This window comes from Moesziomyces antarcticus (genome assembly GCF_000747765.1).
Source record: "Moesziomyces antarcticus DNA, scaffold: scaffold_v10001, strain JCM 10317, whole genome shotgun sequence".
Lineage (NCBI taxonomy): Eukaryota > Fungi > Basidiomycota > Ustilaginomycetes > Ustilaginales > Ustilaginaceae > Moesziomyces > Moesziomyces antarcticus.
Window position 1 is genome coordinate 2,363,248 of NW_014639009.1, and position 26,399 is coordinate 2,389,646.

General features: G+C 60.4%; 12 protein-coding genes across 12 annotated transcripts; 6 read left to right on the forward strand and 6 right to left on the reverse strand.

Annotated features, from left to right (window-relative positions):
• Nucleotides 1-364: 364 nt before the first annotated feature.
• PAN0_001d0879 (FMN-linked oxidoreductase) lies at nt 365-1,627 on the reverse strand (the record flags this gene model as incomplete). Its single annotated transcript, XM_014804493.1, has 1 exon — nt 365-1,627. One exon carries the CDS (start codon nt 1,625-1,627, stop codon nt 365-367), a length of 1,263 nt encoding a protein of 420 aa, XP_014659979.1.
• Nucleotides 1,628-2,243: 616 nt separating this feature from the next.
• On the forward strand, nt 2,244-3,284 carry PAN0_001c0880 (GNAT family; the record flags this gene model as incomplete). Its single annotated transcript, XM_014804494.1, has 2 exons — nt 2,244-2,336; nt 2,412-3,284. The coding sequence occupies 2 exons, from the start codon at nt 2,244-2,246 to the stop codon at nt 3,282-3,284; spliced, it is 966 nt and encodes a 321-aa protein (XP_014659980.1).
• A 1,749-nt stretch (nt 3,285-5,033) lies between these two features.
• On the forward strand, nt 5,034-6,280 carry PAN0_001c0881 (retinal short-chain dehydrogenase/reductase; the record flags this gene model as incomplete). Its single annotated transcript, XM_014804495.1, has 2 exons — nt 5,034-5,088; nt 5,193-6,280. The coding sequence occupies 2 exons, from the start codon at nt 5,034-5,036 to the stop codon at nt 6,278-6,280; spliced, it is 1,143 nt and encodes a 380-aa protein (XP_014659981.1).
• Nucleotides 6,281-6,408: 128 nt separating this feature from the next.
• On the reverse strand, nt 6,409-7,269 carry PAN0_001d0882 (uncharacterized protein; the record flags this gene model as incomplete). The annotated part of the gene is made up of 1 exon (XM_014804496.1): nt 6,409-7,269. One exon carries the CDS (start codon nt 7,267-7,269, stop codon nt 6,409-6,411), a length of 861 nt encoding a protein of 286 aa, XP_014659982.1.
• A 544-nt stretch (nt 7,270-7,813) lies between these two features.
• On the reverse strand, nt 7,814-8,586 carry PAN0_001d0883 (DUF567 domain protein; the record flags this gene model as incomplete). Its single annotated transcript, XM_014804497.1, has 2 exons — nt 7,814-7,980; nt 8,067-8,586. The coding sequence occupies 2 exons, from the start codon at nt 8,584-8,586 to the stop codon at nt 7,814-7,816; spliced, it is 687 nt and encodes a 228-aa protein (XP_014659983.1).
• A 680-nt stretch (nt 8,587-9,266) lies between these two features.
• PAN0_001d0884 (DUF1295-domain-containing protein) lies at nt 9,267-10,157 on the reverse strand (the record flags this gene model as incomplete). The annotated part of the gene is made up of 1 exon (XM_014804498.1): nt 9,267-10,157. One exon carries the CDS (start codon nt 10,155-10,157, stop codon nt 9,267-9,269), a length of 891 nt encoding a protein of 296 aa, XP_014659984.1.
• Nucleotides 10,158-10,693: 536 nt separating this feature from the next.
• PAN0_001c0885 (DUF580-domain-containing protein) lies at nt 10,694-12,620 on the forward strand (the record flags this gene model as incomplete). The annotated part of the gene is made up of 2 exons (XM_014804499.1): nt 10,694-10,841; nt 10,897-12,620. The coding sequence occupies 2 exons, from the start codon at nt 10,694-10,696 to the stop codon at nt 12,618-12,620; spliced, it is 1,872 nt and encodes a 623-aa protein (XP_014659985.1).
• Nucleotides 12,621-12,780: 160 nt separating this feature from the next.
• On the reverse strand, nt 12,781-15,047 carry PAN0_001d0886 (acetyl-CoA synthetase-like protein; the record flags this gene model as incomplete). The annotated part of the gene is made up of 2 exons (XM_014804500.1): nt 12,781-13,906; nt 13,990-15,047. The coding sequence occupies 2 exons, from the start codon at nt 15,045-15,047 to the stop codon at nt 12,781-12,783; spliced, it is 2,184 nt and encodes a 727-aa protein (XP_014659986.1).
• A 1,060-nt stretch (nt 15,048-16,107) lies between these two features.
• On the reverse strand, nt 16,108-16,989 carry PAN0_001d0887 (uncharacterized protein; the record flags this gene model as incomplete). Its single annotated transcript, XM_014804501.1, has 1 exon — nt 16,108-16,989. One exon carries the CDS (start codon nt 16,987-16,989, stop codon nt 16,108-16,110), a length of 882 nt encoding a protein of 293 aa, XP_014659987.1.
• Nucleotides 16,990-17,093: 104 nt separating this feature from the next.
• Nucleotides 17,094-21,247, forward strand: PAN0_001c0888 (uncharacterized protein; the record flags this gene model as incomplete). The annotated part of the gene is made up of 7 exons (XM_014804502.1): nt 17,094-17,202; nt 17,495-17,550; nt 17,633-17,664; nt 17,804-17,857; nt 17,936-18,310; nt 18,666-20,939; nt 21,028-21,247. 7 exons carry the CDS (start codon nt 17,094-17,096, stop codon nt 21,245-21,247), a joined length of 3,120 nt encoding a protein of 1,039 aa, XP_014659988.1.
• Nucleotides 21,248-21,852: 605 nt separating this feature from the next.
• Nucleotides 21,853-23,274, forward strand: PAN0_001c0889 (DnaJ-domain-containing protein; the record flags this gene model as incomplete). The annotated part of the gene is made up of 2 exons (XM_014804503.1): nt 21,853-22,697; nt 22,794-23,274. The coding sequence occupies 2 exons, from the start codon at nt 21,853-21,855 to the stop codon at nt 23,272-23,274; spliced, it is 1,326 nt and encodes a 441-aa protein (XP_014659989.1).
• Nucleotides 23,275-23,824: 550 nt separating this feature from the next.
• PAN0_001c0890 (indigoidine synthase A-like protein) lies at nt 23,825-26,339 on the forward strand (the record flags this gene model as incomplete). The annotated part of the gene is made up of 3 exons (XM_014804504.1): nt 23,825-24,314; nt 24,405-24,967; nt 25,158-26,339. 3 exons carry the CDS (start codon nt 23,825-23,827, stop codon nt 26,337-26,339), a joined length of 2,235 nt encoding a protein of 744 aa, XP_014659990.1.
• Nucleotides 26,340-26,399: the final 60 nt, after the last annotated feature.

The window sequence follows — 26,399 nt, forward strand, 5'->3', positions numbered from 1 at the left end:
CGTTGTGTGTCAATTGCCTGATCACGAAAGCCTGCGTTTGATTCGTTGGGCGGCACATGCAGCGAACAAAGGGTGTGTTAAGATGATGTCCCACGCTCCGGTCCCACAAGGACAAAGGGCCATGCATGCGGATGCAGCGCTCTGTTCGCTGGCCACAACAACAATGGACCAAGCCACCTAGGCATTGCCCTCCAGATGGAAGGGCTCGGATCGTCGGTGCCAGTGAGCTTCGCACTTCAGGAGCACTCATAACTTCCTCACGCAGCAACGGCAGCCATTTGACCACCCGAGTATTTCCAAGAGTCATTGCATTCTGTTTTGCTAGTCAGTGTATGTATCTCTATCGGACAACGGGAGACAGGCTTTACAGCTTCTGATCCTTTTCGGCGCCGTGCTGGGGCTCCCTGAGCTTCATGACGGCGTTGGTGGCAAACTTGGCACCTTCCGAGGTCGAGGTGTCGCATGGCGTGGCGCCGTTGCCGACCTGGTGGATTTGGACAACGCAGGCAGCAATCTCGATCTCCTTGGGAAGGTCCGGGTGCGTCACCCTCGCTTTTTCCTTCTGACCGCTGAGGAGCTCCTTGCTCAGGTACGGTTCACCACAGAGGGGTCGCGCGAGACCGACAATGTCGCACGACTTCTCCTCCACTGCCTTGGCCATCGCCTTGGAAGAGCGGAAGCCGCCCGTGACTGCAAGTCTGGTCGTGGTCAGGTGCGGTCGAATGCGCTCGGCAAACTCGATGAAGAACGACTCGCGTGCGATGGTCGACTCCTTCTTGTGCTCGAAGCCAGAGCTCTCGTAGGTGCCGCCCGAAAGCTCGATCAGGTCGACGCCGGCAGCCTCGAGCTTCTTGGAAATGACGAACGACTCCTCGGCCTCGAATCCACCCTCGGCAAAGTCGGCCGAGTTGATCTTGATCGAGATGATGAACTTGGGGTCCGGCACCGCCTTGCGAATGCTCTCGATGATCTCGAAAACGATGCGCGAGCGCCCCTCGAGGTCACCGCCGTACTGGTCGGTTCGCTTGTTGACGCGGGGCGAAAGGAACTGCGAGAGGAGGTAGCCGTGTGCAGCGTGCAGCTCAATGCCGTTGCACTGCGCTTCGTAGAGGACCTTGGCAGCGAAACCGAAGCGGCGCGCAATGTCGTGGATCTCATCGACGGTGAGCGGACGCGGCTTGCCGAACGACATTCCCATGCCTGGCGGGCACTGCACGTCGGACGACGAGACCGGCGTGGGGGCAACATCTTCCGAGGTTTGTCGACCGGCGTGCGTCACCTGCGCGATGACCAGCGAGCCGTGAGCCTTGGCGGCATCGATGACGGGCTTGTAAGCCTTGACGTATTCGTCGTGCGAAGCGATCTCGGGGTCGATGCAGGCGTTCTTCTTAGCCTCGGGGAAGCGCGCGTCGCAAGGAATGTTGCCGAGGATGATGGTGCCGATCTCGCCCTCGCCCCACGTCTTGTAGAGCTGGATGTACTCGGGCGTGGGCCAGCCACGCTTCTTGAAGTCGGTGTCGGACCACGTGCAGAGACGCTCGGTCATGGCGCTCTTGAGCGTCGCATTGGGCGCAGAGAGGCCGTTGGAGAAGACGACAGGCTTTTTGAGAATTTCGAGGTGCGACATGTTGGCGGAGGTGGTTGAGACTCCAGGGTAACAACTCGACCCGGGATCGCGATATATATGCAGACTTATGGAGACTACGACCGGCCGGACTTAAGAAGTCGAGCACACGCAACCAGGCAGCTTATTTTACTCTCGGACACGGCGTGGACTGTTTGCCGGATGTGCGGCTGTGCTTACTTCGATTTCTTCCTACGCCAAAGCATACCCCGCCGCTCACAAGTGTGTCAAATCTTGTCCGTGTCGAACGGTACCGAACATTTTTTGTATTGCCGAGTGAGACTGACCCGCGTTGCCGGAGCAGACGACGCCCTTGTCTCCTGTCGCCCCTCCTTTCTACGGCTGGAGAAGCTCAGCCGCAGCTTCCAATGAATGCTTGAACGAATGTCGGAGGGCGCAACCTCGAGAGACAAGAAAGGAGGTCTGTGTGGAGTTTGGCGAGTGTGTCACAGGAAGTGGAAGCTTGTCACCGCACCTTTTGTGACTTCAGAGGCCGTGCAAGCGATGACGTGACCTCGCGCGTGTCTGTGCTTGGCCCGTCGATCTTTGCGTGTCGGGTTGTAGCAAGCCGGAGTAGTTCGCCGCTGGATCGGGAGATAGTATCGCCGATGTCTGTACGATGCTCGCCGACCTAGACACCGACCTCGGCGAACGCTCATCTCCGCGCTTTCCTTGGCGAGGGCTTGCGGATCTTGACTGGGGTGCAAATGTGGTTGGTCTGTCTTTCCAACTCAAGATCCCGTCCATCTCCCCCGAAGACCATCTTCTCATCGCGTCTCTTTGACAGCGCTGCCCTTTGGAAGACACGATGGCGTACGGACATGTGCCACGACCAGCCGGCTCGGACCCCAGCACGCTCCGACCTCGCGTCTATTCGCTTCCGGAGCGGGCACAGAGCGATGAGCGTCGAGCCATCGTGACGCTCGCCTTGAACGCGCAGGGCGTGGATCAGCAAAGCTACTTGCACGCGCAGCGAGGCGACAAGCATACGCTCCGTCCGCCGAAGGCACTGGTCGAATATCTGGCCGGCGTATTCAACGACGAGCTCGAGCGCGGCGTGAGCTATCCGCAGCGCGGACCGATGCCGCTTGCCGAGTTTGAAGGCTACTTTCTCGGATACGACCTCATTGTCGGATTCTTCGTGTCGGCCCAGCAACTGACTGCCCTCAGTCCCGACGTTTCCATTCCCGAGGATGGCCTGGAGGTGCGCAACCTTTCTGAGCTCCCGGATCTCGCCAAGTTGGACTACACAGCTCAAGTGGCAGGCTTCTACTATATCAAGCCAAACTATCCAGGTCGATCGTCGCACCTGTGCAACGGAGGCTTCGTTGTTCCGCCAACCGGGCGAGGCCTGGGTCTGGGCGGTGTGCTGGGTCGCTCGTTCCTGCACTATGCGCCGCTGGCAGGCTACAAGGGCTCCGTCTTCAACCTGGTCTATGTCAACAACATGGCTAGCGTGCGCATCTGGCAACGTCTCGGCTTCACCATTGTTGGCCGACTGCCCATGGCAGGCGCGCTTCGCACCGAGGACGGGCGCGAGGAGCTGACCGATGCCTACATCATCTTCAAGGACTTTACAGGCACGGTGCAGGCGCGCGGAGATGCCGAGCCCAAGCCTCTTCCCATCCAGGCTCAGGATGGAACCAAAGGCGCCATCTAGACAGCCCTTGCTAGAGATGATGTAGCGATGGCCATCTGACGGGATAGAGCTGCGTCACTTCAATGCAATCGGTGTGTCCCCATGCAACGGTCGCGAACGGCCGCCGGGATGAAAAACTGAGCATCATGGTATCAAATTGTCGAGAGGCAGTGCGTGGAGCATCGAGTGAGGCTACAGAGCCGCATGATGGGGGAATAGCTTGCGTCGTCCATGGCGAAAAAGGTGCGGAATGCGACATCGAGAGCAAGCAGGAGCCCGTGTTATCGCATCCGTCCTGCTTCGCTTCGTGTATCGTGTAGCGAGATGGGTGCTCAATACTTGAAGATGATGTACAGCGCGTGGATGATACCGGGGAGGTAACCAAGGATGGTCAGGAGGACGTTGATCCAGAAGTCACTGTTTGCGAGCAAGACGAAGGAACAAGCCAGAAGAGACGTCAGCATGTCGTGAGGAGAGAGTGTGACGGTGTACGGATCGCCGCAGGAAAGGGCTGAATACTTACGCGCCGCAACCACGCTCGAGGAAGACACCAAGAGGCGGGAGGAAGATGGCCAAGATGATCTTGACGATGTCGCTGCAAGTGAAAGGCATGATGGGCGGGTGCGGGTGTGCGGACGGATTCGTGAAGGGTGGTCGTGAGTCGAAGAAAAGGTGGTGAACTCGGGATGCAGATGATGGCCTTGTCGGGACGGATCTTATATAGACTTGACGGTCAAATTTAGCGGTGTGGGCTCGGCAGAATCTGAGGCACAGGTGGGCGGAATGGTGGGCGTCTCACTTGGGGGACGGGACTGAGCTCGGGGGCCGCAGCGTGCAATCAGTGGCTGGTGCTCAGCGCGCATGCATGACTATGGTCGTGACGTTGGGGCTGAGAGAGTGCAGCGCCAGCCCCGAGTCGACCGAGGCCCCAAAGGAGACAGACGCTGAACGTGTGTTGCCATAGCGGAGCGTCCATTCCGCTTCGACGTCATTCCAGTGCAGAGTCGGCACCTCTCTGGAAACGGCACTGCAGCTGCAATTGTAATTTTAGTTTTGCTGGGACTCCCGCAACAGGGTCTGGCTCTGCGACTCGGTCTGGGTTTTCGGCGCGTGCCGCTCGAGCCGTCTGCAACGCGCTAGCCGTGATTCGGACGGATGCCGATTGCGGTGCTGAGTGTCCACACAGCCTTGTGTGCAAACAAAGCACTTGTGTGCAGATGGCGGTGGGAGCCACACGCGCGAAACGCGATTCGCCAGCTCCGACCCGCGCCCATTGCAGTGCCCCGCCCAGCACAGCCGGTTTTCGGTTCGCAGTTCAGGCTTTGTCCCGATCCCACTCAGGGGTACGAGAAGCCGATTCCGCTAGCAGGACCTCGACTGCTTCAGCCTTGATGGATTGTCCGATGGTTTGCTTGGGTCTCCGAAATCTTCGCACCCACTTAGGTTGATTACGGTGACACAATAAGATGTGCGTGGCATCAGGGAGCCAAGCCTTGGCCAAGACCGGACCTTAGCCTGGATGATGCTCTCCGTGTGTTGGTTTAAGGCTCGAGCCAATCCGCCGCGGCCAGTCTTGGCTTTACGCGCCGAAGCCTCCACACATGAACTCGACTCGCAGCAGTTCGGAGCCTTTTTTTCGGAAAACGGCCGAGCTTTCACAGTGCCACGGGCCCAAGGCGTTCCCGAGAAGGACAACATCTTACGCCAAGAACATCCGAGAGCGCGGCCTAAGCAACACCTCTCGCCATCGTCGCAGCCTGAGCCGGCAACATGTCGGTCTGCAGCTTAGACACCGTCGTCGGTGGCCTCAAGTGGACTGTGCTCAGTAAGTGCAGCTCGCCCGACCCGTCACCCGCTCTCGGACCCGTGCTCACAACCCTCTGCCTGCCTCCTCGTTCTTGGCCCAAATACGGTTCATCCTCAACACAGACCCACTACTCAGCATCGCCTACTTGATAACGATCAGTTGCGACCCTGCGAGCTGCGAGGTCCAGTACAAGCCATTGGAAGACGCGCTCCGCCACACTCGAGCCTATCTCCCCATCGAATCACCGCCAAGGTGGCTCCTCGCCGGTGCAGCGGTGGTGGTGCTACTGGGCTGGCTGCTCACGTTCAGCTCCAACGTCTGGTACAATCGTACACGCCTCTCTTCGATACGCAAGAGACAGTGGCAGGATCAACTCGTCGTAATCACGGGAGGCGCCTCGGGCATCGGCTACCGCACCGCAGTGCGTCTCGCAGCCAAAGGCGCCAAGGTGGTAGTCATCGACATTCAAAAGCTACCCAGCGCAGAGTCAGGCACTGCTTCTTGGAAAGCGCTGGAATCCTCGGCGCGGTCCAACATCGCGGCCTACATCTGCGACGTCGCCTCCGAGGATGCGCTCGCCAAAGTGCTCAAGTCCATCCTCGCCATCCACGGCGTGCCGACCGTGGTCATCAACAATGCAGGCTTGACGCACTCGCAGCCCATCACGTCGCTCTCGCCCGCACAGCTCTCGCGCCTGATCAACGTCAACCTCACCTCGCATCTGTGGATGCTCCAGCATCTGCTCCCGGGCATGGTGCAACGTGCCAAGCTCGACGGTACGCCTGCACACATTGTCTCGGTCGCTTCGGTCATGGGCCACACCGGCGTATCGCAAATGGTCGATTACTGCGCATCCAAGCATGGCGTCGTCGGGCTGCACAAAGCGCTTCGATACGAACTCGACTACTGCCATGGCTGCCCGCAGATCCGCACGACGCTCGTGGTGCTCGGCCACGTCAACACGCCGCTCTTTCGAGGCTTCCGGCCCGGCTGGCTGGCGCGCTTTCTGGGACCTTCGGTAGAGCCCGACGCCGTGGCTCGCAGCATAGTGACCGCAGTTGGCAAGCGACGCGGAGGCACCATTGCGCTTCCCTGGTACGCGAACTGGTCCGAGGCGTTCGCGCTGCTTCCCAGCTGGGCGACCGACTTTGCACACTGGTCGCTTGGCTCCAATCGCAGCATGGACGAGATGAACAAAGCGCGTCAATAGTCGGCGTGACCGTCGACCCGTTGGGATCATTGCTGTAACAGAGGTATCGGATAGAGATCAAGCCTTGCGAAGCCCGTGCTGGTACTGCTGCGTTGCGATGAGGGTGACGTTCTTCAAATGCCGGCTGATCAAGTGGAGCGCCCGACGAGCTCGTACCACGCTTTGCCCGAGTGCGCCTTGCGGACGAAGACGAGGCTTTGCAGCTGGTCGAGCAGTCTGTGTGCGGTGACAAAGACCGGCTCACTCGAGGCTCTGTCAACGGCTACGCACTCCTTGCGAATGATGGTCGGCGCGGAAGCGGCAGAACGGTTGGAGGCTGCATCGACGGAGAAGGGCAGTGTGATGGACGCGCGAGTGAACTGGAATCGCACGAGAAGGTCGCAAAACTGGACGCCGTTGGCGATTGCCGTACCGGCCTCGAGCGCCTTGCCAATCTCGTCCTCGATGTAGGTCTGCGGCTGGAGCCACTTGAAGAGATCTTGGGACACCTGCCGATGATCCAGCTCGGCGTCATCGTCGTTGAGCAGCAGCGAAGACTGTGATGCTAGGAAGCGGCGATTGATGCGATACGAGATGTAGTGGTCCAGAACGCGCGTCTCACGGCAGGGGTGATCGAGGGATTGCCGACCGAGGTTGGTCGAGTAGACCGTGGCGCGAATAGCATCGAGGTATTCGGGAAAGATTCTCGTGCGCAAGAGTGCCATCGAGACGGAGTACAGAAGCCGAGAGACGAGCCTGACATTGCACAGCACCTCTCGCAACGCCGTGGCCCTGCGCTCCTCCTCGTCCAGGTCGTCGGGGGCTGCACGATACGCAGTGCCGATGAATGCATCGAGGACGAGCTTCCAGGCAGTATAGCGAGGCGCAATGTTGGTGCGGGGATGCAGCAAGCCCTTCTCTGCCACTTGATCGTCGGTGGCTGTGCTGTCTAGATACGATGGTGGGGCAAGCAGCGCGGGTATCTCTTCGAAGTTGGATTTGAGAGTCATCTTTGCTGAATTCCATAGGGAGGAGCCGTCATCGATATGTGTCTTTCTTTGGTGGTAGGACGGTAAGGAGGATGGCGAGATTTCGCGCAGAAAGATGGGTGCTCGAAAGAGAGGGACAGAGAGAGAGCTAGAGGTTGAGTCGAAGAAGGCTGCTCGGCATGGCACTCGAAATGCGTTGGTTGGCATCGACCAGAAGCTGTGCCCAACCAAGAAGCGCCACCGGCATCCTCGGCTTTGCCGAAGTGGAGGCATCGGCACAATGCGACGCGCCAAGACCCGCCTCATCGCAACGAGCAGTCGGTCACTTTCAGATGCTCAAATGCGACGCTGCCGCCGCCACACCGGCACGGTTGTGACTGGACTACAGTGGTCAGGTATGACATCGTGGACTACAGTGGTCAGGTATGACATCGTAGAATGCTAAGAATGGTCGGGTATCGAGCATGAAATGGAAACAGCGCATGCTTTGGGTTGGAAAAGAACGGCAGCTCGTCTGACGACAGCTGTGCCAAAAGTTGTCTGGCGTTGGACGGGGCGCGCAGGGTCAACATCCGCCAGAGGATCCAGCGCCTCCGCCAAGGAATCCAGCGCTGGCGCCGCCACGTCTGGATTTGCCGTCGTGATACGCCTCGTCGAGACAGACGCAAAGGGCGGTGATGAGCGCCGCATCGACGCCGGGCGCCACCACGGCACCGTACGTCTGACGATCGACTGCAGAAACGGCAAGAGGTCGGATGACTGCTGGGTTAGCATCGTCTGCGTTTAGCCTGGCTCTCGCCCGAGCAGACGGCACTTACAGAAGCTGTACTCTCGAGAAATTTTGGCCACCACGACGCCGGCCTGTGTGGTGATCTCGGCGTCACGGCTGAGCCACCTGCCGCGGAGGACGAGCTTCTCTCTGCGACCGCCGGCGACGTGATTGACGAAGGTGATCTCGAGCTTGGGATTGAGCAAGCCGATCTTTTCGACGGTGAAGAGATTGACGCGCTTGTTGCCACACTGGTAGCCGGCGTACGACTTGCTGAAGGCTCCACCCGTGCTGCAGAACTCGAAGAGCGGCTTGCCCGTATGGTCGTGGAGCGTCTTGCGCTGGCTCAGCGACAAGACCTTGCCGCGCACTTCAAAGATGCGCTGGCGTGTCACGGCGTCTTTGACCGTGAAGTCGTCCGAGGCAAAGGGCATGCTATGTTCGCGGATGCGCAGCGCGATGGGCGTGGCGTGGCGCACGTAGTCGGGCAGCAGGCCCATCTGATAAGGCGGCGGCGGCAGCTGCGGGATGGGGGGCGCGCCCGAAGTTCGAGGAGTCGTCCTGGACATGGTGCGAGGCTGCTTCTAAGCGGGGCTGCAGGTGAGTGTCGGTCGCGAATACGTCCTCTTTGAGTCTGGGGCGACTGGCAGAGATGCGGGGGAGGATGGCGACATCAGTTCGCTCTGCAGCCTCGTTTATGTAGCATCGTCTCGAGATGAGGAGGTCGGTTGGTGGCATTGCGCTGCCCCCGGGCCGGTGCTAGGCTCTGAGCCGGCCGTTTGCATGCGAACAGATGTATGCACCGAATGGGCTCAACGAAGCGTCGCTTGGATGGAACGAGGACCTGCAGTCGGGGCGGAGCTGGAGCGGGGGTGAATCAGGATCACCCGCCTCGCCCAATATCTTATCCTCTAGATAACTTTGCAAAATAAAGAAAGAAAAAAAAACACAAGTAGAAATGGAGGATGGCATAGCAGCTCGTATTCTGCACCGCCATCTGCAAGCTGGGATTCATGGAGCTGCGTCATTTCGCGCTCAGCACGCTTAGACCCGTTTCATGCGATGCATTGACCATATGTGATGCAGAACCGGTTGCGGATCTTAGCCTTCCGCAGGAATGGTTCGATATTATCAAGCATCGACAATGGGACGACGCTTTGCAGGATGGGTGGAGGCGCGAACAATGCGAATCCATTGCGACTGGGCGCCTGGAGTAATGCGAGTGACGGCTGGCGAGCAGCTCACAGAGCTAGTTCTTACTGCCGATGAAGGGCACGAAGCACGGCACCTCGTTCTTGTACTTTTTCCACTGCGGGTTGTCCTTGTGCTTCTTTTCTGCGCTCTGTTCGAGCAGCGGCACGCCCGAGATGAAGCGGATCAGACCGTATTCGAGCAGCGGACTGAGGGCGGCGAGGCCTACGGCCCAGGTCGGGTAGAAGGTACCGGCGTTGGCGAGAGCGGTGGTGGCGAGCACAAACTGGCCGGTCCAGAGGCTGACCTCGCCAAAGTAATTGGGGTGCCTGGACCAGCTCCACACGCCTGAAGAGATGAAGGGCTCGTTGTGCTTGCCTGCATCCCTGTCTTGCCTCCACTGCGACTTCTGGCGGTCTGCGGCCACTTCAAGGCCCATGCCGGCGATCCAGATGGCGAGGCCGAGCGCGTCGCGCGTGCCGAGCGGCGGCTGGGAGGCCTTTGGGATGGAGTTGACGAGGTAGACGGGCAGCGCAGTGATGGCGATCCAGGTGGCCTGCATCATCCACGCGCCAAAGAACTTGGGCGGGCTCTGCTTGATCTCGTCGAAGCGCGTGTCGGTGCCCGACTTGCGGATGCGCTGGAAGAGGAAGCTGCCGAGCCTGGCGGCCCAGACGAGCGTCAATGCGGTCATGATCGTCTGTCGCGGATGGAAGGCCGAGAGCGAGGTGGGCAGCGCGACGTTCTTGAAGCCGTCGACGTAGCGTGCGCGGATCCAGGGCATGTAGAGCGAGAGGCCTGCCGCCGAGATGAAGCCGAGCGAGCCGCAGAGGTCGTAGTACTTTTCCGTCTTGAGCGGCACGGCGATGGCAGCACATGCGGCCTGGAAGCCGTAGATGACGCCCAAGGTGGGCAGGAGCGCCTTGAGGCCCACAGTGTACATGCTCATGGTGGAAAGGACGCGATGAGAGTCGGGGGTTGAGAGCGGGCGAGGGAGAACCCGAAAGCTTGGCTAGCTATTTCAACAGATGACCGGATGGACGGGCGCTTATCATCGAGCCCAAGCTGCTGAGCGTAGGTGAACGCCCGCGACTGCGTTAGGCAAGCGAAGCACGATATCTCTGCTGCTGCGCTTCCGCGGGAAGGCCGGCCGTCGCTGATTCACCCTTCGGAGTCGGGTGGAGGGATTTAGGTGGCTCGATCGCAGAGAAAGGCGAGGACTGGGAGTCAGCACTGCGGATTTGTTGATCTGGACCCTTGGAGCTCGGATGTGGAGGGCGGAGAGGGAAAATTTGCGTGTGCAGATCGAGCAGCTCTCACACCGTGAAATATTTTTTTCGACCCCCGCTCGTGTTTTGGATTTCGATTTCCCGCAACCGACGGTCTGGACGCGGGTCGATAGCCAAAGCGACGTTTGGCGTTTCGGGCTGCTTTTGTGACTGGGCAGAGGCAGCCAGCCGAGACATGCAAGCATAGCAGCACGACATGCCGCCCGTCGATCTTGGCAGCCGTGGCAGCGGCGCTGTGACGCTCGAGTGCCCTTCAGCCGCATCCGACCCGACCCGTTCTCAGGGAAGCGGTTCTCGAACCACATCGGCTGCATTCATTCCCCTCTACGGAATCGTCCTGCAGCGTGCTTGGTCACACACCTCATTTTTCACCGCCTGCCTCCCACACTGGCTGGATAGGCCCCACCGCTTTTTCTCTTGGCGCCGTCGTCGCCTCTGTCTGCACATCTACCACCATCCTCTTCCATACAATCCGACCGCACCTTCCGACCGATCTCACCACCTCCGCCCGTTCCGTCCCTCCCCTCGCAGCGCAGCTCGCCATGGCACAGCAATACTACGGCGGCGGAGGCGGTTATCCGCCCCAGCAGCCCCCTCAGATGCAGCAGCCCGGCTCGTACGGTCCCGGCTCCTACCAGGGTCAGCCCAACGGCGCACAGAACCAGTACTACAACGGCCAGCAACCACCTCCGCAGCAGTACTACGGCGGCGACTACAAGCAGCCCCTCAAACCCGAGGGCTTCCAGGGCGAGCGTCTGCAGCCCAAGCCAAAGTGGAACGATCCCATCTTCCTCGTGCTCTTCCTGCTCGTCTTTTGCGGCTTCATCGCCCTCTCCGTCATCTGCCTGCGCGGATACTCCGCCTCCGACATCTCGGCCAACATCGGCCAGGCCAACGTCGCAGGCCGCACGCTCAACGGCCACACCGCCATCCTCTTCATGATCTGCTGCGCCATCGGCCTCGTCCTCTCGGCCATCTACATCTTCCTCGTGCGCACCTTCCCCAAGTTCATCCTCGAGGCCACGCTCCTCCTCACCACCCTCAGCAACGTCGCCTTCTGCGTCTACCTCTGGGTGCGTGGAAACACCGCCGCTGCCATCATCTTCACCATCTTTGCTGTATTCAGCGTCATCGCCTACTTCTTCATGCGCAAGCGCATCCCACTCGCAAAGGTGCTCCTCGTCACCATCATCCGCACAGCAGACGAGTACAAGAGCGTATACGTCGTCGCTCTCGCCGGTCTCGTCGTAGAGACCGCCTTCAGCGCATGGACGAGCTGGGTCGTCGTCGCCACCTACCAGCGCTTCGAGCCCACCGGTCAGGCTTCGGGCTCCAGCTCCAGCAACGCCTCCGTCATCGGTCTCATGGTCTTTGTCGTCTTTGCCTACTATTGGATCTCTGAAGTCATCAAGAACGTCGCCTTCACCACCGTCGCTGGCATCTTTGGCACCGCCTACTACAACGCCACCAAGGTCTCCCACGCTGCCTGGGGCGCCTTCCGCCGCTCCATGACCTACAGTCTCGGCTCGATCTGCTTTGGCTCGCTCATCGTCGCGCTGCTCGACCTCCTCCGAGCCTTGTTCAACCTGCTTCAGAGCCAGGCCGCATCGGATGGCGATCTGGTGGGCACCATCCTCGCCTGCGTTGCCTCGTGCTGCGTCGCATGCATCCAGTACCTCGTCGAATTCTTCAACCGCTACGCCTACATCAACATTGCGCTCTACGGCAACAGCTACATCCGCGCCGCCAAGGAGACCTGGTCGCTCCTCGCCGATCGCGGCATCGACGCCATCATCAACGACAGCCTCGTCAACATCGTTTTCAACTGCGGCGCCTTCATCATTGGCCTCCTCACCGCGCTTTTCGCCTTCATCTACGAGCAGAAGACCAATCCGCAGTACCTCCAGAACGATTCGGGCTACTACTCGATCATCCTCCTCGTCGCCTTTGGCCTCGGCTTCAACATCGCCCTCAGCGTCGGCGCCGGCAGCATCGCCTCGGGCGTCAGCACCTACTTTGTCGCGCTCGCCGAGGATCCTTACGTCCTGCAGGGCAAGAACCCGGAGCTCTTTGAGATGATCCGCCAGCAGTACCCACGCGTCATTCAGGGCGTCCACAACTGAGTTCAGTTCCGTTGCGAAGCGCTCAAATATCCTTTTCATGAACCATTAATGCCATTCTTTCAAGTTTGCAGTCGGATGTTTCCGTCCAGCAATCGTGTTTGCATTCAAGGGCCGGATGTGCCGGTAACGCTGGGCAAGACGAGCCAGGAGGGAGGTCGGCTCAGAGCTTGGCCTGCAGGTTTGGCGAGGCCGCCTTTCTAGACTGTTTCGCAATGTCCACTGTGTGCCCCTTTGTCGCGGCGATGTCCTTGCGCAGCAGTTTGCCCGTCGGGTTCCTCGGGGCCGACTCGGCAAAGAGGTAGGTGCTGGGCCACTTGTAGTAGGCCGTCTTGTCTCCAACCCAGGTGTGCAGGCGCGAGGCCAGCTCGTGCATCTCGCGTTCCTTGGTGAGCATCGACTTGTCCTTGGGCACCACGAGCAGCAGAACATGCTCCTCGCCCGTCGACTTGTCCTTGACATAGCCCGTTGCCGCAGCATCGATGAGCTCGGGATGAGTAGCAAAGAGATCGTCGAGCTCGGCGGGTGACACTTGGAATCCCTTGACCTTGATGAGCTCCTTGGTGCGGCCCGTGATCCACAGGCGGCCGTTGGCGTCGAGGCAGCCTTCGTCGCCCGAGCGGTACCAGCCGTCTTCGGTGAAAGCACCCTGGGTGAGTTCGGGATCGAGCGCCGAGTGCGTCTCGGAGGAAAGACCCGAAAAGTAGCCCGACATGACGGCAGGCGCACGGATGAGCACCTCGCCCACCAGCTCCGGGTCCAGCGGCGCGCGCTCGCCGCGGGCACGTGCTTGACGAGACATGCTGCGAATCTCTTCGCGCCTCTGCTCCACCTGCTCCTGACTGGTGCCAGGCAGGGGCCGAATCTGGATCTCGGTGTTGGGGACAGGCATGCCCACACTGCCCAGCTCATCGCGCGGGCCACACGCATCGGCATCGAGCCCCAGGCCGGCGGTCTGGGCGGTGGAGCAGGTCTCGGTGGTGCCGAAGCCCAGGTGGATGTACTTGCCCGTTCGCTCGTACACCTTGCGAACCACCTCGACAGGCACGGGAGCGCCGCCGGTGAGGAAGGCGGCGATGCTCGAGAGATCGATGCCCTTGCTCTGCGGCGAGGTCGGGTCGAGGTGCGGACACGAACGGAGCGCAACCGCTACGGCGGGAGCAATGTGGCTGAACGTGGCGCGATAGCGAGTCACCAATCGGAGGTAGTAGCCCAGGTCGAACTTGGGCGAGGCGGGAATGATGAGCGTCGTGCCGAACGCCACGGTGGGGAGAAGAACGGTGGCAAGACTGCGAGTAGCGTCGAAAACGAGAGCTCGGTCAGGACGGAAAAGCGGCAAGAGGGGTGGAATCGGAGGGGGAGCTCTACTTACCCGTACACATGGTACCAAGGCGCGAGTGTGATCCATCGCTCGCCGCCGCCGTTGGAGCCGCGAGAGGAGCCGCTGAAATGAGGATTGGAGTCCCAAATACCGAGGGTGTTGCTGACGAGGGCGCGATGGCTGATGAGGACCCCCTTGCTCTGGCCAGTGGTGCCGCTGGACCAGAGGACAAAGGCAATGCGCCTCTGCTGTTCCTCGGGCGTCATAGGTGCGGGGGTGAAGGCAGGCCTGTCGAGGCTGGCGATGCTGCCTTCTGCCTTGCTTCCCGGGGGCGGCAGCAAGAGGTGGGTCCAGTCGCGAGGGTCGTGTGCCGATGCCACGCCGTTGCGGTCAAAGTTGGTGCCGTAGTAGTCCATGCCCGACGAGATGTCGACGGTCCAGACGCGGCGACGGCGGAAGGGGATCTGGTTGCTCTTCTCGAGACGGGCGGCCTTGGCCTGGTCCCAGTCACGAGCGAGCTCGGTGGCCCAAGCTCGGATTTCGGCCGCCTTGACCTGACCCAGGTCCGACGGAGGAGAGTCGAGCAGGAGCTGCAGAGCTTTGCGCAGGGGCACCTCGCCCTCTGCACCGACGGTGGTGAAGAGGAGCTGTGGGCGCGCCTTGGCGAGGATGTAGGCGAGCTCGCGAGGGCTGAGGTAGGTGGAGATGGGGCAGACGGTGAGATTGGCGGCGACGGTGCCGAGGGCGACGAGGGGCCACACCATGCCATTGGGGATGTGCATGAGCACCGTAGTACGAGGCGCATGGATGGGCTCGAGTGGGCGTCTGGAACTGGGAGCAAAGGCGGGCGGTGGGCCCGTGAGTGCCTGGAGCGACCGTGCGAGGCGCAGGCTATCCGCCTTCAACCTCGCCCAGCTGAGCTGTGCTCCGGTGCCGTCGTGAACGAGAATGGGACGTTGTTGCGGGATGGGAGCGCCATCATAGGTGTGGTTGGGATACTCGTCGGCAAAGCGGTTGGGCAGGTTCTGGAGTGGATTGCTAAAGAGGAACGTGTGAAGGTTCTGGTCCTGCGGAAAGGCGACGTCGAGGCCGCTGATCTTGGCAGGCATGGTGGCGCAGCAAGAGGGCAAGATCGTATGGATCGCCTGTATGTGCTCGAGGAGGGACACGGTGGAGACTCTGGAAGCGGCGACGATGCGAAGCGTGCTGAGGTGCTTTTATGGGAGAACGCAGGCAAGCTCCATGTGTGCGTGCCCAGCAGAGGGAGGACGAGCTTGTCGTCCGGGGCACCGCATTTCACTAGGCCGAGCCAGCGGGATTGGCATCGCGAAAGCGGACGGCAGGCAGTCGCGCACATTTGCCGTGATTCCCGAAGTGTTGAGGCCAGCCCAGCCCGGGCGGCTAGACGGCAAACAGCCGTCCAGAGAGCAGCTCGCTTGGCGGACTGACCACTTCTCGGTGCACATCTCGACACGCCTTCGGCTTCCTGACGGAGGCGGCGCCACCTCAGGAATCCTCGTTGCTTCATCAGACCGGAGAAGCCTGCAGCAGGCAAACGTGCGCATTTCCAACCCCACACAACCCTTCGCCGCGGCTTCCGCACGAAAGCTCTTCAGGGTCCCGACAAACGTCGAGGCTTTATCGGCCGTCGGTCCAAGCTCGACGCGCTGCCTCCCGTGCGAGAATCGAGGCCCGCCTTGCAGACTCGGCCGGATCCATCACACGGTGGAACTGGCATCGTCCTGTCGTGACGCTCCGTCGGCGTATCTGTCTGTGTGCCTCTTTGCACGTCCAGCTGATCAGGCATACGAGCGGCTCGCCCGACACAACCTGCGGTGTTGGCTGCGAGAGTGCAGGCTGCGTCTGCCTACAGCGGAAGTGCCAGCATCTCACTCTAACAGATTATGTTTTCGACACGACTTCTTACCACGACCTCTTGACGGGACGCTGGAGGGTTGAGGATCATTGACAGCTCTCGCCTTGACCATGTCCTGGTCTCGGCATCGATTATCAATCGCTCTGCTGGCCCGCACTCTCTGTCAAAGTCACAGAACATGGAGACAGAGGATTTGCGCGCAAATCTGTATTGTCCGGTCCCCACGATGTCTCAAGTAGGGAGATGCATGCGGTTCCAAAGTTACTCCTCGGAAGCAAAGGAGCGACTCTGCGCTAGAGAACGAGCGAAAGGCCTGATGCCACGCTAACAGCGAGCAAGATTGCGACTGCCGAGGTGCGAAGATCGAGCGTCAGGGTAGACACCGCGGAACTCTGCTGGGGTGTGCTGGTGGAGCCGCCGCTAGAGGCCGAGGAGCGACCCGTTCCGATGCTGCCGTTCTTGGTGATACGGACGGTGAGCACATCGACGACGCCGTCGATGCCGATATCGTGGTTGATCTGGCTCGCAGACACACCGCTGAGCAGCTGCGAGGACGACTGCCGGCTGACGGTGTACTGGAAGCCACCGGGGCTGGTGAGCGTGCCTGCGGTGGCGTTGCCTACGAGCTGGTCGCGGCCGTCGTCGTACCCGTTGGGCGCGATGGCGTGGTTGAGCGTCGCGTTGAGCTCGACGCTGGCGGCGATGAAGATGGCGCCCGAGTTGGCGGCGGTGCCGTTCTGGATCCAGTAGCGGAAGTGGTTGCCGCCCTTGAGCGACTCGAGGCAGGTGCCGCCGTCGCCCTGCTTGAAGTTGTAGCGCATGATGTTGGTCTGCGGCTTGGCTCCGTTGCCATCGCCCAGGTTGGCGGTCTGGTAGCCGCCCTGGCTGATGTTGAGGCAGCTGCCGGGCGAAAAGTAGAGCGCGCGCGAAAACTCTTCGAAGCCGTCCTGGCTCAGCACGCCGCTATCCGACTGGCCCGAGACGATGACGTTGAGCGGCTCGCCGAGGCCAGAAGCCGTGTTGCCCGTCAGCATCGAGCCGCCGTTGGTGGCGGGGCTGTAGTAGCCTTGCGTCTCGCTTTGGCGTCGATCCAATCCAGACGGCAACGCATGTGTCCACGAGGAGGCAAGCACGCTGGCGAGCGCCAAGCCAGAAAGTGTCGAATTAAGCTTCATGTTGGATGAAGATGAGGATGGACGTGCGCACCAGGCGTCACCGAAGGTAGCAGTCTTATACGAGTCTCTCGGGAAAAGAACGCGGTAGAGTCGGTCGGTCAAGGATGCGTCCAGCGCAGAGAAGGAAGAAGGTGGCAACCGGGGTCGGAGCGAGCAAGATGGTCAAAGTGAGGATGGGAAAGCGGTCGCAGCTTCGAGCGCCATCTACCGGTGGTCAGGCTGGCGGGGACCGACTGAACAAGACGGCCTGCCAAGATCGCTGTCGGCTTTCGCAGGAGAGGCGAGGGATGCCATGCGGTCTGGCGGCTCGCTTGATCGCCGCGAGCTGCTGCGCGCCTGGAAACCCTCTCGGCAGGAGCATTTTTCTCGATCGACCCGCCGTCTTTGGACTGTAGTGCATCAGGAGAAATTGGGGGCTGTCCGCACGGCTGGGTGCACCGCCTGGCCTTGTCGGATGACTTCACCCGGCGCCATGAAGAGCCAGCGTACATACTGTACTGTACAGTACAGCACGCCGACGTGTGCCAGCAGGGGCATTGGAAACTCAAGTTTGGCGATGCGGTAAGTTAATGCATCATCGGCAGCGCAACAATGAATGCGCAGTGCACTTTTTTGACCTGTCACACGTCTCTGACCGCCACAGCTGCGCCCTCAGCCCGCCTCGGAAATGAAACTGTTGCCTCTTCGCCACTCGCGTCGAATCTTGGGGGAGGGGGGATCATCGATTCAACGCAAGCGCCGGCCTGGTGGGCCATTGCCGATTTGCCGTCTCATCGGGCTTGCATTGGATTCTTGGCTGTCTTCGCGAGTGCAGCTCGGCGAATTCGACGGCCAACCTTGCCGGGCTTTGCGGTTGGATTTTGGGGGCGTAGGCCAAGCACAGCCTTCGAGTTGCAGCGTGCCGCGCGACGAACTCTCTGCCGAGCCTACAACCAGTGCTGGTCAGCGCCGATGTCGTCGTTGCATTCACACGTCTCGCACGACCCTCGCAGAGCGCCAAAGCGAGCCGATGCCATGCCAAGGGTGCATGCAAGTATGCGCTGAACAACGCTGCGGTCGAGCGTGAGCAAGCTCAATCTCTTCTGAGCCCTTCGTTCGCGCGGAAAGATAAGGAGGCCCACAACAACTTAACAGCATTTATGCGAGCGCCTGCCGCAATCTCCGGATCTCGCGGAGAGCTGCGCGATTTTGCAGCGCTGAGCTGCCACCCAGTGCCACTAGCAGCTGGTGTACCCGAATCTGCCATGGCGCGTGGAGCGGGCTGGCGACGAGGTTGTCATGCCGCAGTCATCGCAGCCGTTTGTGTCGTCTTGATGAGCGCGTATGCTTGCGCCAATAAGTCAGCGGGAAAGCTCTGGCTAAGAAGAAGGCCAGGGTCCAGCTCGTCAAGCTTCGTCAAGCAGGCAGGCGCTTTGACCCGTCCATTCGGCTCTATGCAGCCGCGGGGCGAGCCACGAGAAAATTGCGGCTTTTTCGCCTGTCTCCGGCCTCCTCCACGACCATGCTTGTGGGGGAAGAGGCAGCGGCAGCCGGCCACGAGAGCAAGCGCTGCGGGCCGACTTATCTGTGTCCGCCATGCATCTCGCTCCGTCCGGTGGCCGAGTCCCTTTCCATCCGTCGCCCTCCAATCTCGCCCTCACGATTGTCCCGCCCCGCACCTGAACGCTCTGGCTCAGCAGCACGTTGGCACACCCGCTCCCAGCGACGGCAGCAGGAAATGTCTGCAGCTCGCACATGACGAGCCGCAACTCGATGTCGACTTCGCCAACCGGCCGTCCTGCGGCCGAGGCGACTCCATCGACAGATCTCGACAATCAAGCTCGCTCTCCGAGCTCACCGTCGTCGCGCGATGTTGTCGACGAAAGCTTCTCCACCCTGCCAGACGCTACTTCGCCCAAACGCCCGCGTGCTGATACGCTCGAGTCGTCCGCGGATCCAGTCCCGTCGCGGCCCGGTCCCTCCAAAGGAACCAAAGGCAAAGCAAAGTACATACCGAATCGTGTCAAACGCTACCACGAGAGGTCCTTGGCCGGCTGTCTCACATGTCGCAAAAGGCGCGTCAAATGCGACGAGGCCAAACCAATCTGCCGCAGATGTGCTTGCGGTGATCGCGACTGCGCCTACGCGGAGCCTTCCGCTCCTTCCGCATCGACCGACTATCCAGAGTCAGTACGATCCGCTCCGACAGCACCTACGCCGAGCACCAGCTCGCAGCCCCTACCAGGAATCCAGGTCTCCTCGCTCATTCACCCTGACCAGCCGGCTCTACTTCCGCCACTTCACTCGGCATTCACCCTCGGGACGGCAGATGCATCCCACTCGTCCCCACCCGACGGGGCCAGTCGCGTCTTCTGGTCACATCAAACAAAGGTATCCTCACTGTCTACCTCTCCCCAGTCAGCCCCCGACGAAAGAGACACGAATGCTCATCATCACCAAGCAAACGGGCTGGACCGCGCATCTGCCACCGCCCATCACGACCGATACCGCACAAAGTGGAACAGCGCGTATTCTCAGCCGGAGGCTTCTTCGCGGCCAGATACACTACGTCAGCCCAGCGCCGAGTACGACCATCATCGTCCGCTGCCCCACTCGCATGTCTACTCGACACCCTATGCTTCCTCGCCCATCGACATCGCCAAGGTCAAACTGCCAGAGCTGCCGGCCGGGCTCGGCTTCGACAACCTCGATGCCTACTTTCCTACTTATGAGCAGCAGTGCCTCTTCCGCCACTACATCCTCGAGGTGGCGCCGCAGCTCTGTGTCATCCGCATCCCGCTCTCGGACAACCGCTGGATTCTGTACCATGCCACATTTGCAGTCAGACATCCGGCCGGCGAGAATGGTTACGAGGATGCCCTTCGCTCAGCACTCTTGAGCATGGCAAGTCTCGATATCGGTCACAAGCTGTCGCAAACGCCCATACCCGACTCCTTCCCGGCCGAGGCTGCGCGGCCAGACGACCCGTCGCCCCGCTCGGATCATCCTGCAAGCATCAGCACTCGAAGCGTATCCGGGCTGTCACCGCATGGCTCCACCCCGCACTTCGGTGCGCCAAATATGCGTTCCAACCTGACTCCAGGACTGGGTGGTGCGGCAGACTCGTTTGGAACCGCAAACATCGTATCCAATGTCTTGCTCGAGCTCAGCAATCTGAGGCGAGAGGAATGTCTTCGTTTGCTGCGAACCACTCTCAAGGAGAGGCGCGCCCCCCTCGACCGCGGCAACGCTGCCATCATGCTCGCCACTGTGCTCGGTCTTGCCACGCGCGATCGGCTCGCTGCGCAACAGGACTGGCAGGACGCGCTGCACATTGCCTCGCGCGCCATCGCCGAGCTCGGCGGACCCGCCGCCTTCGTGGACCAATCCGATCCGTCGAGCCTTTTCCTCATCGAGCAGATTGCCTGCTTTGACGCACTCAGCTCGCTCACCTCGGACGACTATACCCTCTTCCTGCAACCGTGGGATGACTGGTGGTACGCGCTCATGGACTCTCCGCGCAGCATCAAGGAGGACAGCGTGCTCCAAACTTTTGGTCTCCATCGTGGCATGATCGACATGCTCGCTAGGATGACGCGCGTCGAGGCCACCCGAAGAGAACTGCAGGAACGCACCAGCGTCACCATCATTCTGTCAGAGGCGGTCGGCGCCGGCTCACCTCCCACGCTGCCACCAGAGTACGAGGAGACGCGCCTTTGGCTTGAGTCGACGGCACGCGCCCTGGTGGCGGAGATCCCCATCTGGGCAAAGATGCCCTTCCCAGCGGAAGCGTCACGGACGCTGCAGGCGCTTTTACCGGTGATCATGAACCACCTCTACGTCGCCACAGCCGAGCTCTACATCCACTCGGTCATCTTTTCGAAGCCTGCCGACCATCCATGCTTTGCCGAACCTACAGCCGTGGTACTCAACCGCACCGAAGAGGCCATCCAGGCTGGCATAACCAAGGGGTAAGGGTCGTCGATCCCTGTGGTAAGAAAACGAGTATGCTGACATCATTGATTGCCTTTCCATCGATCCCTTTGGCCGCCTGCCAAGTCTGGTTCTTCCGCTCTCGTTTGCCGCATTCTCGGCGCGCGGCCACGACCGCGATCGCATCCGAGCCATGCTCAACGAGCTTCGGCCCTACTACAAGTTCGACCTCGAGCGCATGGAGAAGCTCAACGAGCATCTTTGGAGTCTGGTTGACAGCGGTCTCACACCCACGGACTGGGGCCTCTTCCTCAAAAGTGTCGGGTGCTTCAACTGGGCCTTTTGACGCGGTGCGAGAGCCGACCGGGCCCGCTCTTCCACAATTCTCGTCTTGGTGGCATGGTACGGATCCTTGCCGATGTACGATACTGTATCATTCCCATATGCTGACGATCTGAGCTTCAGAGCTAGGGCAGCCAAGCTAGCATCATGAGGATGCGTGACACAGCAGCAGGTTGATTGCAAGGGCTTGTGAACGAGTGTCCGACTTTTCGACGCTCTGCTGTTACCGAGCAACCGAGCAGAGACCTTGGCTTTTTGGCGATGTAACACGTCGAACCGAAAATCGCGCTGGCCCGGCGAGAGAAGAAAAGTGACACGCAGCCTTCCAGCTCATGCAGTCCGAAAGCCGAGGAGGTGGCACACCCGGCCACATCCTCTACCTGCATTCGCCGCTAGGACCTCGTGTTGCTCCTTCGTGACTTTTCTCCTCTCGCACTTTGATCATTCCGATTGGCGGACTCGCTTCGCACACAGCGCGCACATCCGCCAACCGCAGTCGATTCGTCTTTTGGTCGATTCGGAGAGGCGCCGCTGATCAGCCTGCGTCCAACATCTGCAGGGCTGCGCATCGGGAGCGCACGTCGGCAAGGCTACAAGTGTAGGCACAAGATGAAGCCCTTGATACGGTCGCGTGCCGGCTTGCGGCGCGGGAGCATGACTTGGGTTTTGCTGCTCTCCGTGTTGGTGGCTCTGTGGACGGCAGCGCTGGTAGCTGCGGCGAAGGACTACTACAAGGTGCTCGGTGTGGACAAGACGGCGTCGGACCGGGACATCAAGCGTGCCTATCGTAAGCGCGCACAAAAGATCCACCCAGACAAACATCCCGACAAGCATGCCGAGTTTCTCGAGCTGAGCGACGCGTACCAGACGCTCAGCGACGCCGAGATGCGCAAGATCTACGACCGATACGGCGTGGACGGGGTCAAGAAGCACCAAGCGCGCAAGGACAACCCCCACGCGCACGCACAGGACCCTTTCGACATCTTCTCGCGCTTCTTCGGCGGCGGTGGCGGCGGCGGTGGAGGAGTCCGCAAGGGTCCGAACAAGGCTTTCAACGTGGACGTCGACATCGAAGACTTCTACCGAGGCAAGACGTTTTCGCTAGAGTACCAGAGGAACGTCGTATGCTCGCACTGCGACGGCAGCGGAGCCGAGTCGCCGGGCGACATCCACACGTGCGATGCGTGCGACGGGCGCGGCGTGCGCATCGTTCGGCAGCAGATCATGCCCGGCTTCATCACCAACGCCCAGATGACGTGCGACCGGTGCGGAGGTGCGGGATCGGTGATCGCGCACAAGTGCTCCAAGTGCGATGGTCAGAAAATCGTGCAGGAGGTTGCATCGATCGAAGTAGAGCTGGAGCGCGGAGCCGAAAACGGCGTGGAAGTGGTGATCGAGGGAGAGGCAGACGAGGCGCCCGACTATGAAGCCGGCGATGTGATCGTCAAGATCAGGTAAGTCCAGAGCGGTGATGGTAGATTCGATGGCCAAAGATGGATCTTTGACTGATCCGACCTGTTGCGCTTTGTTGCGGCCTTTCGTGATGACAGTTCCAGACGCTCGAAAGGACAATTCCGACGAGGAGGCACCTCGCTCTACAAGACGCTACCCATTTCGCTGTCGGATGCTTTGCTAGGCTTCGAACGCAACCTCACGCACATGGACGGCCGCACGGTGACGGTGAAGCGAGACGGCGTTACACAAACCGGCTTTGTGTCGGTGGTGGACAACGAGGGCATGCCCGTGCAAGGCACTACTCTGTCCGAGGCATCAGATGACGAGATGCGCGCGGGTCGCGACATGCTGTTTGGCAAGCTCTACATCGAGTGGCAGCTGGTTCTGCCCGAGACCGTGGACCCGGCTCTTCGAAAGGGTGAGCATAATGATACTATTTCGACGATGACCATCTCCCAACTTGCTGACGCTCCTTTCCGATCGTCTTTTTTTTCGCCAGCCCTCGAAGCGGCGTCTGGTCGCACTGGCGCAGCGTCCGAATCTGCATCAGACACTCCTGCGCATTCGGAGCTCTGAGATCAGGAGCTGGTGCATCCGACGATCTAGAGTGGTTGCACTTTGCAGGCTTCGGCCATGAGTTTTCTTGCAATAGATGTCGCGACATCATATCCGACGACTTCCAAGATGGCCTGAGGCGGCTTGTGTGGCGTGCAATCGGGCGTGACACCAGCGTCGTCAAACTGGGATCCCTGTCCAGTCGGGTGCCCTGCTGATGAGCCGAAGCGGTGCAAGCGGCAGCGGCAGCAGTTGAGGCGGCAGTCGAGGCAGCACAGCGCGGCTCACCGAGCTTCCGAACTTCCACCCACGCGACTGGTGCGGCTCGGCGAATTTGTCGACTCTGCTGATCTCCGAAAAATAAGTTATGGAAGTGCGGGCCACCGCACCGAAGAGCCGGCGCAGAAGATGCGGAAGAAGCGGAGGCAGCTCGGAATCGACTTGCCATCTTCCCGGTTTTCCACATGCTCTCCCGAGCGCCACTTTCTCTTCGCATCCGTATCGTATAAAGTGCTCGAGGTCGGCGGACGTGCTTCGCTTCCTCTTGCTCACACGCTCGGCAAACTCCATCATGGTCCGATCCACAGCAATCTTGCGGCAAGCCGTGCACGCCCTCAGCCGAACGCCCCACCCAACACTAGCTCTCTCCCCGGCTGTCCGCTCCGCCTTGAATCCAAAGACAAGGGCGCCCGTCGTCGCGCTGGAATCGACCATCATCACACATGGCCTGCCCTACCCTTACAACCTCGAGGTGGCACAGGAGCTCGAGCAAACAGTGATCGACCACGGCGCCGTTCCCGCAACTATTGCGCTGCTCGATGGAAAGCCTCTGGTCGGCTTGGACGAGCCTCAGCTCGAGCGTTTGGCACGATGCGCTATCGATCCGAGCAAGAACACGGCGATCAAGGCGAGCCGCAGAGATATTGCACACGTCTTGTCAAAGGGCCACGGATCCGTAGGCGGCACCACCGTCAGCGGCACCATGGTGCTCGCTCATATGGCCGGTGTTCCCATCTTTGCGACCGGCGGTATCGGAGGTGTCCACCGTGGCGCCGAGTCCAGTAAGTCCATAACCGCACTTGAATCTGTCCGCCCGGCTCGTATGCGCAGTGCAGGCTGACAAGATCCCTCATCACCTGCTTCTACGCCAGCCATGGACATCTCTGCCGACTTGACCGAGCTCGGTCGTACCCCTGTCGCCGTCTTTTGCTCGGGCCCCAAGTCGATCCTCGACATTCCCCGCACGCTCGAGGTCCTCGAGACCTTCGGAGTATCTGTCACCACGTTCAACCCCACAGGCGAATTCCCGGCCTTCTATACATCCAACTCCGGTCTCTCTGTCCCCTATGCTGGAACGGACGCCCAGGCAGCAGCCGCCATCTTCGCCAATGCTCAGCTGGGCTTGCAGAGCGGCCACGTCTTTGCCAACCCCATCCCATCGGAATGGAACGAGGTCGGACAGCGCATCCAGCAAAGCGTCGAGCAAGCGGTTCGCGAATCGGTCCAGCAAGGCATCGACAAGAAGGGCAAAGAGGTGACGCCGTGGCTGCTCAAGCGCCTCGCTGAACTCATCCCCGAGAGCAAGAAGAGCAACCGTGCCCTCGTCGTCAACAACGCAAAGAAGGCCGCACAAGTTGCCGTTGAGCTCAACCGCATCGAGAACGAGGTGCAGCAGGCAGCAGGCACTTATGCGCTCGGTGGCATCCCGCAGACGGTGAGTTGACGAGCCTCTCCTGCCAATGCTCCTGGCTTTCGATCTGCTTGCAAGCCGTTCCATGTACATAGGCAGTCACCGCAGACGTACCTCTTCCAATCCCAGCTTGCGAGCAAGACTCTCCAGCCAGCCACTGTGTGAATCTCTGTGCTGAAGCTCCATTTGCCTCCTCCTGTGCTTCGACTTCCAGCAGCCATCAACAGGCAAGGCGGGCATCTTGATCTTCGGAGCCGCAGCGGTGGACATTACTTCGCAAACGCAATCGGCGGGAACAGCGTCCAAGCTTGCCGCAACCACCTACCCTGGCCGCGTGTCGATCACGCTTGGCGGTGTAGCGCGAAACATGGCCGAGACGGCTACCCGCATTCTTTCGCCTCTACACACTCGAAGCACACCTTCGCCCGTCAAGCTTGTAACCCCTCACGGCGACGACGACTTTGGTCTCCTGCTGCGGACGGGCTTGGAGCACGCAGGCATGCGTACCGATGGGCTCTTCGTGCCCTCTGGCAACCACAGAACGGCGGTTTGTTCCCTCATGATCGATGATTCCGGCGACCTCATCTCTGGTGTTGCCGATATGGACATCGGAAAGGCGGCTCTGACTTCGACTTCGACTTCTGTCGACGTGAAGTCGCTACTGGAGTTCGAAGCACCTCGATTCGTCGTCTTCGACGGCAACATTGGCCAAGCCCACGCAGACGAGCTTTTGAAGGCTTGTCGAGCCTACAATGCAAGCAGTGAGACAGTGCGAGGAAGCCGGCCGGCCGTCCTGACGGTGTTTGAGCCGACAAGTGTCGCCAAGTCCGTCACTGTGCTCTCGCACTTTGCTGCCGCAGCGGCGGACGGCACCAAGAAGCAGCCCATCAGCTTCACGACCCCCAACGCAGTGGAGCTCGATCGGATTCACGCTGCCGCCCTGGACTATGGCCTTGTCGATCCCACGAAGATCCAACCCACAAGGCTAGCCAGCTCGGTCCCCTCCTCTGTTCTCCCTCAAACCGTGCTCGACAAAGCTCATGATTTGGTGCAGGCGGGAATCTTTAAAACCGTCTTGTTGAAGGTGGGCCGCCACGGAGTTGTCACGATCGATGCCTCGCGCGCTCAACATCATCCCGTACCTGCAGGCAAGGTAGAAGTCGTCAACACGACTGGCTGCGGCGACAGTTTTGCCGGTGCTTTCGCAGCCAGCCTCTTCCACTTGCTGGCGCAGAGTCAAGGGACACGAGCGGTGGCTGGGAGGTCATCTCCTGGTGACCAGCTCGACCTTGCCGTCAGGGTTGGCCAGCTGGCAGCGAGGAGGACACTCATTTCGACAAACGCGGTAGGCGAAGGGATGGAGGATCTCCTGCTCAAACAGATCAGAAACACATGATCACCTCGCATTCATACACTCAGTCTGACGATACGGGCAATGTGAAAAGCATTCGACAAT